General features: G+C 33.9%; 1 protein-coding gene across 1 annotated transcript; it reads right to left on the reverse strand.

The window, feature by feature from the left end:
• Positions 1–5,464: 5,464 nt before the first annotated feature.
• Positions 5,465–6,479, reverse strand: LOC127138652 (signal peptidase complex subunit 1). Its single transcript, XM_051065136.1, has 2 exons — positions 6,400–6,479; positions 5,465–5,969 (listed from the first exon to the last, which is right to left on the reverse strand). The coding sequence occupies exon 2, from the start codon at positions 5,967–5,969 to the stop codon at positions 5,688–5,690; it is 282 nt and encodes a 93-aa protein (XP_050921093.1). The 5' UTR covers positions 6,400–6,479; the 3' UTR covers positions 5,465–5,687.
• Between the last annotated feature and the right edge of the window lie 4,826 nt (positions 6,480–11,305).

The following is an 11,305-nucleotide window of genomic DNA, read 5'->3' on the forward strand; positions in this document are numbered from 1 at the left end:
GGAAGGTTGATCTTGAAGGCTCCAATGTCTCCGAATAGAACCTTCAAGATTGAACTAAATGTGATGGAGCATAAGTGCCTTACAACAACAACCATCAGAGATGAATGAATATGGAATTATAGACTTGGCCATCTCAATTTCAAAGACATCATAGATCTGAAGAGAAGAAATATGGTTTCAGGATTACCAGAAATCGACATTCCAAATGAAGTGTGAAGAATGTGTGCAAGCGAAGCAGCATAAGAACAACTTCAGTAAGGATGCAGGAAGCAGGTTGAAGGCAATTCTTGAAGTCATATACTCTGATGTATGTGGTCCTCTCCAGGTGGATTTGATTGGAGGTAACAAATAATTTGTTACATTCATAGATGGTTTCAGTCGAAAGCTGATCAAGAAGAAAAGTGAAGTGATCGAGGTATTTGTCAAGTTTAAATCTATGGTCGAAAGACAGAGCAGTCAAAAGATCAAGATTTTGAGGACTGATGGTGGTGGAGAATGTGTCAAAAGACTTTGATGCATTATGTGTGAAAGAAGGGATTGTGCATGAGGTGGTGTCACCCTAAACTCCACAGCAGAATGGAGTCGTAGAAAGGAAGAATAGAACCATTATTAATATGGTTAGAAGTATGTTGAAATACAAGCATCTATCCAAAGAATTATGGGGAGAAGTTATGTTGACTGCGGCATATATCCTAAACAGATGTTTGACGAAGAAGCTAGAAGGAATCACGCCAGAAGAATGTTGGTCTGGTGTCAAGCCTAGCTTGAGTCATCTAAAGGTGTTTGGATCTATAAGACATAGACATGTGCCATATCAGTTGAGAAGAAAACTCGATGGCAAGTCGAATCAGATGATCCTGATAGGATATCATTCGACTGGAGGATACAAGTTGTTCGACCCAGTGAATAAGCAAGTGGTGATCAACAGGGATGTGATCATAAATGAGCTTAAGGAGTGGGATTAGACTAAGAATGTCAAGAAAGATTCAGTGAGAATCTTTTATGATGAACCAGCGAGTGAAGTCAAAAGAGAAGTTCGACAGAAAGAACTTAAAGGTGAAGCGGGCCCAAGCAGACCTCAAAGAGCAAGACACATGCATGCAAGGTTGCAAGAATGTGTGATTACCTCAGATGATGTGGTCAATGAAGAAGTTGAGCTGGTAGATTATGCTTTCTACGCAGATGTCGAACCTATCAATGCAGCTGAGGCATTGAAAGATTCAAAGTGGATGAAAGCAATGGACGAAGAGTTGAAGTCAACCGAAGTCAACAATACTTGGTCACTTGTCGAATTTCCCTAAGACAAGAAGGAAATCGATGTGATGTGGGTATACAAGGTGAAGTTGAATCCTAGAGGAGAAGTGACTCGACACAAGGCGAGACTTGTGGCGAAAGGATTTCTTCAGAAAGAAGGAATCGATGTCGATGAAGTTTTTGCACCTGTTGTTAGGATCGAAACAATCAGGCTGGTTGTTGGTCTAGCAAACATGAACAACTAGTAGATGTGTCAGATGGATGTGAAATATGCATTCCTTAATATCCCCTTAGAAGAAGAAGTCTATGTTGCACAACCAGTTGGGCTTGTGAAACAAGGAGAAGAAAGAAAAGTGTACAGGTTGGATAAAGCCCTGTATGGATTTAAACAAGCACCAAGAGCTTGGGATAAGAAGATAGATGGTTTTCTAAGGGAGAAGGAATTTGTGAAGTGAAAATATGAACATGGAGTATATGTAAGAAAACGCAAGAGTGAATTACTTATACTATGCATCTATGTCGATGACCTGTTGATAATAGGTAGTTGCAAGAAGGAGATCGAAGATTTCAAAGGTGATCTCGACAAGGAATTCGAAATGTAAGATCTGGGTGAAATTTTGTATTTCCTTGACATCGAATTCTACAAGAGTGGTAGAGGTTTGATGATGCACCAAAGAAGGTAAGCAGGCGAAATACTCAAGAGATTTGAGATGCAAGATTGCAACCCAACTTTGACTCCAGCTAAGCCCATATTACAACTGTCGAAATATTGAGAGGAAGATGATGTCGACCCAACCCAATACAGAAAACTTATTGGGTCACTTTGATACCTTTGTCACACAAGGCTTGACTTAGCATATAGTGTAGGTATGGTGAGTAGATTCACGCAGAAGCCAAAGGTATCACATCTAGCAGCGACGAATAGGATACTAAGGTATCTGAAAGGAACTCTCTACTATGGAATTTTGTTTCCTTAGATGATGAAGGAAAATAATGCAAATTAGTGGGATACACCGACTCAAGTTGGTGTAGTGATGCTGAGGATAAAAAATCCACAGCGGGCTATGTGTTTATGCTAGGTGGTGCATCAGTTGCTTAGAGTTCGAGAAAAGAGTCAGTAGTGGAGTTATTGTCATGCGAAGCAGAGTATATAAATGTTTCTCTTTGTGCATGTCAAGCAACGTGGATGGTGAATCTGGTTGAAGCGATAAAGCAAAGAGTTATGAAGCAATTACCATGAAGATCGACATCATGTCAATTATCAATCTGGCAAAGAATCTGATAGCACATGGTCGAAGCAAGCACATCGAGATAAGGTTCCATTATCTTCGAGAGCAGGTAGCAGATGGGAAGATGGATGTGGAACACTGCAGAACTGAGAATCAGATTGCAGACATCATGATGAAGGGAGTGCATGTCGAAGTGTTCAGAAGACTAAGAGTTATTATGAATGTAGATAGCTTAGACACAATGAATTATGTGGCGTGTTGAATTGTAATTCCTTGTGTCGAAGCAGGTTGCTCGACAAAACAAGAAAGTGTCGAACAACCTAGTATGTTGAGTAGTGTTAGTGTGTCGAAGTGTCGAAGCATGTTGCTTCACACAGGATTTCGACTTATGCCTATTTTAGTAGTGTTAGCTATTTTGGGATTTTATAGTTTTGGGTTTTGGCTTGAGGTCCAAGTTAACCTAAATCTATAAATAGAGGGGGTAACTCTTATTCTTGTAATGAAGTGAATAGAGTATTCATAACATTGTAATTCACAGTATTTTACAATTGTAAAATGAATAAGAAGTTTTCCACAGTTTGTGGACAGAGAGAAACTCTGCATAATTTTAATTCTTCTTCTCCTTCATCGTTCTTTACTTTCTTTATTTCTCCATTGTTCTTATTTTTTCTTTGTTATTGTATGAGTGATAACAATCTTGTTCATCAAGATTGATTGAAATTCTCCATAGGTTTTGGGGATTTCCAACAAGACTCAATATTTCATTGAAGTGCTTATATGATCGATGTATCTAGCAAAAGATCTTAGAAGTCTCGTGCACACGCACACATGCGCACGTGTGCACTCTCTCACACACACACATGCGCACGTGTGCGCTCACACACACACACACACGTGCATGCTCACACATTCGCACACACAACGCACGCATGCCCACACACACAAAAGATCTTTTGAAATCCTTTTGTAATTATCAAAACTCTTAAAAATGATTCCATGCTTGAGCTAGTTGATTAGGAAGTTGTCAAGCTTCTTCTGAAGCATATTTTGAACTACCCAATTGATTTAAACCTTAAGTCAATCGATTGAAAGAAGGAAAATCGATTATATAATCCATTATGACGTCTTAATAATTTACAATGGTCTAGGATAATCAATTATTTTGCTTATCAAGTCAGGATGATATTTTATCTATTTTAAGAGATATACAATTAATAAATCAACACAATATATACAAATAATATGTAAAATTATTTTCATCCATATTATTTTCATCATCTGATCAGAATATACACATACAATATATTAAGTAAAATTACAAAAATGATCTATTCAAACTCCTCATGCTCTTCATCCATATTAATTTTATCATCTGATCCAATATTATCCTCGGATCCAAACTCTTCATGTTTTTCATCCATATTATTTTCTACCAATAATATAGATGCATCAATTTGATGATCCTCAACCATTGTATCACACAAATTTGTAATTTGTTCTACTTCGATCACATCATTAATTTGAGAAATTTCACCATCTTGGTAAGAAACATCTTCCATTAGATTGTCTGTTTCAATATGACCCAGTGGTTTTGTTTTGATTACAACACACCATCCTCGTTTACGTGACTGAATTGAAGGGTAAGGAACGTAATAAACTTGCCTAACAATGTGTGACATTATGAAATAGTCATACTCTTTGTACCTTCATTCCATTCTAATCTCAACATTGATATATTTCTTATATATTTTTGTGCCTCTAGAAGATGGATCATACAAATCACAATAAGACAAGACAATTTTATTTTTCGACTCCAAATAATTGTATATCAACTCATAAATATGTGTAACAACACCATAGAAGTTGTCTTCACCACCATATGTAACTCCTTTTACAAATGCACCAATGTTTATGGTATTTTTCCTTCGGTCCATGCCTGAGTGCGAAATTTATATTCGTTCACAAAGTATGTATGTCATTCAATTGCGATTTGAACATGGCCTCTAGACATATTTCTCAAATGAAGTATTTTTTGAGTCGGTGCAACAATGCATGACAATTGCTCCTTGATTCATGCTGGAAAAGAAGCATGTATGTGACCAGTAGTTGCTTGGTCACCGATGCATTGAAATTATCGACATGAAATACACGTCACAACAAAAATTTTGAAAATTTTAAAATTCCCCACATGAAAAGCTGCATTTTATTTTTTAATTATTTTAAATTTTAAGTAGCGACATGTTTTATACTCCACTACGAAGTTTTCAAAAAAATTAAATTACCCCCTACGTGAAAAGTTGAATTTCATTTTTTTTATTATTTTAAAAGTATTGCGCCGTGATTCTCATGTGATAGTATTTATTTTTAGCGACTTGATTTTCACAAGGCTATATCACATGGCTTGAGTCCAATTATAATAACGAATATTTAAACTAAAGAAAAGAGAGAAAACTATCTAAAAAAATTAAATACTTTTTTATTTGATTTAATTCTTTTATACAATGTCAAGACTGCATTATATAATACCACTAATAAATAATAAAATAAAACACTCATGAGATTAAAAAGCTCAGCTAAATTGAAAAAAAAAATAAAAAAATCATACCCTTTCACTAAACTTCAAAATAAAGGGAAACAAAACGAGGTTAATATCTTTGTTTTTAAATTTTGGTATCATGCCTTAAAACCGGAATCAATTCCACCATCTACTAGTCGGGACTTCATATAAAGCAAAAGTAAAATCAAACACAAGAATTATTAGTACCTAGGAAACTCACTCTCAATCCCAAACCTTCTCCAACTTGATACAAAAAGAAATTTTGCATTGTCACTGGCACATGCATATTACTGCATTAGAGAACCGCAACTTAAAGTTTAAGCAATTTTCTAGTCCGACACTTCTGATTTTAGTGGGTGAACGACCTGATCAAAGGGTTCAATTTAATTTTGCCTGTTATGATTGGGTAGAAAAAGATGTAAAATTGTAGTCAAATATATCCATTCCAAATTATTTCAGGCAGCCTCCACAAAGTTATAGATACACACTGATTCATTTTGTAATTTGCAAATAAAAACTAGTTGTCTAAATTGTTGTTTTAGAGTTACAGCCAAACATACTTCAAAGAAATGCAAATTTCTGTCAAAGATCAAAAGATCAACTTCAGAGAAAAGCTAGTCCAAACATAAGCAAAAAGAAAAACAAACCTACTTTTTGACGGACTTCTTTTTTGCAGTTACACTCACAGATGGTTGTGGCTTCGGATGCTTCTCCGCCTCACTTGGGTCCAACCACTTAAGAGGATGGTTGTTGAAGAATGGCCAATTCGGAAGAGTAACTAATGTGGTGAGAACTACACCGCCAGCATATGTGAGAATCATTGTTTGGAAAGAAGCCAGGAAATATCCAGCTCCAAATGCAATCACAGCAAATGCAAGCAGCATTATCTGCATCAGTTGCTCTGCTAGCTTTTGCCCTTCCCAATCCATCTAATCAAGCAATCAACGGAAAAACATTTACATATAAGTACTTATGTATAAGCTAGTTCTATAACAAAAAAAATTACAACAAAATTAAACTATTTTTATATAAACTATAATCAAGCAATCAACGGAAATTCAATTTGACTCAAGTAATGTTTTGCTGCATCAAAATAACCATATAAATCTCAAATTGTGGTGGAAAATACAAATTTATTGATATTTTTTTTCAATTTAAGGAACCAACTTGCTATTCTGAAAATTTGACTAAATTGATTAACCTTCACAATTATTTGCTCGTCTAGATCGGAGATTATAAAAATGATAAGAAAAATAGTGGAATGGGTGAGAAGGTGTTAGATCTAAGGAAGAATGAAAATGGAGAGAAAGGTATGTGCCACATTGAAGGTGAAAAACGAGAGGAAGAAGAAGGAACTACCTGAAAGTTGTTGAATCGGGGTGAGGAAGAAGGGGGCGAGAGTTGTTAGTGCGAAATGAGGCGGTATTTTGAACTAAGCTTTTGTAATCCTTTTCTTTTAACATTTTATTACAATTAGAGAATAGTTTTAATTAAGGAGAAAATTTATGTACACGTAATCTTTTTATTATCTACCTATCAAAACTTAGCACATGGAAGGGGCGTTTCACTGTATAAAAAATTAATCTAAAGGATAATTTTTTTTGACATAACCTTCTAAGAAATAAGTTTTTATAAAAAAATGTTTGGAGATTCATTATGAATTAATTTTTGTACTTCTTTTTTTCTTAATAAACTCACTTAACCCTCTTATATTATAGTTTTATATTATAATTAATTCATTTTCGGACACACTTCTTGCACATTTAAGTAAGACCATTATGAGAGGCGCCTTATATATTGGATAATTTTAATTTTGGAGATGCATCTCCAAAGCATTTTAATAAATACCTTAATTATTTAACAGTTCAGTAGATATTTCGGAGATACATCTCCGAAATTATTGGCAATATTTTGAAATTTACATCACTTTTACGGGTTATATATTTTTGAAGATGCATCTCCAGAAATATCTGATAAAAGAATCAGTTGCATGGTCACACAACCATTGTTGGCATAGTTGATTTTCAACCAAATCCTTCACCCTAAAAATCCTTCATTCTCAATCCATTTTTCACTCAAAATCTCCATCCTTTTGGTTATCATATCATAGAGAGCAAAAGAAGAAAGAAGATAGAATTTCAAGTAAAGATTCTTCTTTTCCCTCTGCATTGCTCACGTTAATTTTCCATTTTTACTTAAAAAAGTTAGGTCGTGTCCGGAAATGTATCTCCGGAACATATATGAACTTGTCCAGAGATGATTTTCGGAATTTATTTGTGTTCATTTTTGAAGTTATTATGCAGCAGTAGTAGCGCTTATGTTCTATTATGGTTTTAATTATTTTTATTAGATATGGTGCACCCCAATGTTATCGACCGCGATACTGCATTGATGAATTCGGTTACAAAGGTATATTTTCAGTGAACCGCATGATTCAAAATAAGCATAATGAGATACAAACAACATTTGGTCGAGCATCACAGTTTTGGAACACAAATTTAAAGACAAAACTCCATATTTTCAGTTGGTTGGTAACATTTATCGGGCGGGTTTGAACTATATTTTCCACGAGGCTAAATGAGTTGATAATGTAGGCTCCGATAACGCAAAGTGTGGATGCACACTTGTGAAAACATATGGCCTCCCATGTGCTTGTGTTATTGTTAAAAAGATGAAGCTTGGTGACCATATAAGAATGGACGAGGTTTGCACTCATTGGAAGAGACTTAGGTTTAATGATGATGATGATGAATGCATGGGTGATGGTAAATCGATCATCTCTATTTTGACCAAATGGGAAGTAATACAAGAGATATTTTTGAAAGTCGGTGACAATATGAAACTTCACATCAAAGAACAATTGAGGAAGATTGTCTATCCGGAAACCACCGATATGAACCGCCCTCTCAACCCGTAAAAACAAAAGGTGCTCCAAGAGTTGAACTTGTCTGACATCAACTTATCCAAGAGTTGAAGACGCATAAAGAATCATACACACGGTTGTACAAAAATAAAGAAAAATATGATGCGCTTTATGAGTCTCTTGTTCCTTGCTTGAGCGGTCTGGCACCGAAGAAAAAATAGACGTGCTTCCCTAAAATTGGTCACCTAATCGAGTGTGTGTTCACCTGACACGCTATGGTTTTTCGGAAACCTTTTTCCCACTGTGCACCGCCCACACCAAAATCTAAATGATCGTATCATGTGTATTGGGTAACTTCAAAATCAAGTCATTTTGTTCAAGTTTACTTGAAACCGGGATGCCCTATATCAGTTACATCATCGGAGTGGACGACTCATTCAACCACAAAAGTCGAGACTTGGCCGAATCATTTTACGAAAAACATGCAAGAATTCGAGAGATTGAACAACATTGAAAAAGAATCAAATGCACAAAATTCCAAAGGGATACCACCTATAGATTTAGTCGGCGGCATATGTTTTGATTTGTTTTAGTTTCTTGTTTAACCGAACAAATAATTGTATATAATTCTGTCTCAATATAAATGAAGTGTTATATATTCACCTTTTGTTCATATTTTGTCTTTATGCATTTTTTATCTTCCCCATGACAAAATTTGTGTTTTTGTCAATGAAAAAATAGGTTATGTTTTAGTGTTCTGTTTTGAAACTGGTTCAAAATAAGTTTTGGATATGCATCTCCGGAACAAGATAATAGAGTGTCGTTCCAGAGATATATCTTCGGAATCAATATACCAGTTAATGAGTTGTCCATATTGATCTTTGCCTTCTATAAATTTATGTGCTTTTATGTTATATTTCACACAAACTAAAAATGTCTCAAATGTCACAAATAAACATTCATTGGCATGTCGCAAATGTCTCTTTCTCTGACTCTACACCCGGTCGAACGCTTAAGCTCACCGATTTCACCTCCCTCGAAGATATCAAAGACAAAATCAAATATCTCCTACCTTACAAAGACAAAAGAAAGACTGTGAAGCTAGAGTATCGTTCACCATCGATTGATAACGGAGGAAAGATTGAGTTCAACAAATTTGAGCTCAAGACGCCAGCGGATGTTAGGGCTATATGGAATACTTATTTTTGTTTCGAAACAAAAAGTTATATTCCAGTTGAAAGCGACAGTACAAAGATCGTTCGAAGATATTCTGAAGATGCGCAAGTGTCCAACGGGATATTGAAATATAATATTGTAGTTTATGTTTAAATCATCATTGTAATGCTTATTTATGTTATGAATGTCAATTTCATTTTGAAAAATTACTTTTCTGTTGATTCTGATACTGGTGTGTCTCTCCGGAGATATAACTACGGAATCATTCCGAAGATGTATCTCCGGAATAAAGTAAACCAAAAAAGACGTAACTCAGAATAATCTTTGTTGAGTGTGTGTTTGGGTGCGTTCGAAGATGCATCTTTTGAATCAGGGGATATTTGTGGAAATTCACATGATGCACTAGAAACATCTAGCGTTCCTTAAGAAATTCTCTAATCAAAATTCATTTGTAATTTGCATCCAAAAAACAAAATTAGAGACAATTGATAAGTACACATGTACAATAGAAAAGTGTTTTGAGTCATGTTATGTAGTTAGAGGGGGAATGAGGTGAGAAGGACAAAAAAAATTGTCCATTTGGTGAATGCTTACGCTCCGTGGAAAAAGAAAATTGAATTTATGAAAGAAGCTTAGTCAAATAATTGCAGGGAAGATGAATGACCAGAGTTGATAGACCTTCCTTTATATCCATGGTTGAAGATTAATTTGATCTAGAACAAGACGTGCAACTATGAGTCGGATGAACATGTTCTTTTTATCAGAAGCTTGGATACATATATGACGAACAAACACTCAATCGTGTTTAGATAAAGAGCTTTCTGATCATTATCTGATTATGTTAAGTGAATCAACTTAAAATTAGGGATCAAAGTTGTTTCGAATACTAAGTTGTTGAAGGATTTGAAGGGATATCATAGATTTGTTAGAGAGAATTGACAAGAAATAGAAGTTGAAGGTTGGGGAGTATTTGTGCTACAAGGCCATTATAGATTATAAACACCTAAATAACCCCTTGAATGGAGAGGGATTTCATCATTCATCACAAGACCAATGTCATATATCAAGATCATTAATCATGATACGTTGTATCTAAAATGATTAATTACAGTAATCTATAATGAGTATCAAATAATTAATTGGGTTAAATATACGACATTAATGTAATGTAGGCGAATTTTTGTTTTACCCCTATAATATTTTTTTATTTTCCCGCGGTAATATTTTTTTTCTCCCTAAACGTACAATTTAAACATTAAATTTGGGGGTAAACCAAAAATAAAATATTATAGAGAATAACTTTTGTGTGTATAGAATAAAAAACACATAATTTTAATATTTTAAGAAGATATTCAAATTCTTTAAAAGAGATAAACTGAATTTCGTTAATATTACATGAATATCATATATTTAACCTTAATTAATTTAAAATCATCAACTTAAATTACAAAAAGTAATTAATATAACTCATCCAATGAAAATGAACAAATATCATACTTGTAATACTTAGAAATGAAACATGTAGATAAGTCCTTATGATTGCTAAATATGCACATACAAAAAGTAATTATGTTTTGAAGTCCCTAAACTAAAATATATGAAAATAAATCCAATCAACAACTTAATATATAAATTAAAGATCTAGATTTGACCATACGGTCAATATTTTAAAAATCGGACCGAATCGGTCGGTTCAATCGATTGGATCGGGAATTGAAGATGAATTTGATTGGGTCAATCTTTCAAAATCGTTAATAGGTTAAAATCGGAGTAAAACCGAAAAAACAGGATTAAACCATCCAAAATCATTCGAACTAAAGAATCGAAACCGATTTTATAAAACCGTTTGGTTCAAAAAAATCATCAAATTAACTATTTATTTTTTAAATTTTAATATGTCAAATATCAAAATTAACCTACATTTCTCAATCACAAAAAAGAATTCCATGTTTTTTTTACAATCCTATAAACTTATAAAATTTATCACTCCATTATAGTTTTTCTTTCGACCACACTCAATCATCATCATGTCGTCTCTTTCAAAAAAGTGATATCCAATATAATATTAATTGTCGTTCAAGTCAATATTGTTTGTTGTTGTCAATTAAGATTTGTTTATGGTAGTTCAACTCAATATTTTTTTAATTTTGTTTAATGAAGTATTATGTATTATTTATTTTTAATATTCTATCTTATTTAATTTATATATTTTTAATTATTTAAACT

This window comes from Lathyrus oleraceus, chromosome 4 (assembly GCF_024323335.1).
Source record: "Lathyrus oleraceus cultivar Zhongwan6 chromosome 4, CAAS_Psat_ZW6_1.0, whole genome shotgun sequence".
Taxonomy (NCBI): domain Eukaryota; kingdom Viridiplantae; phylum Streptophyta; class Magnoliopsida; order Fabales; family Fabaceae; genus Lathyrus; species Lathyrus oleraceus.

What these genes read in the sequence shown, in the direction of transcription:
- LOC127138652 (XM_051065136.1), bottom strand. Translation starts at nt 5,969, where the DNA reads ATGGATTGGGAAGGGCAAAAGCTAGCAGAGCAACTGATGCAGATAATG.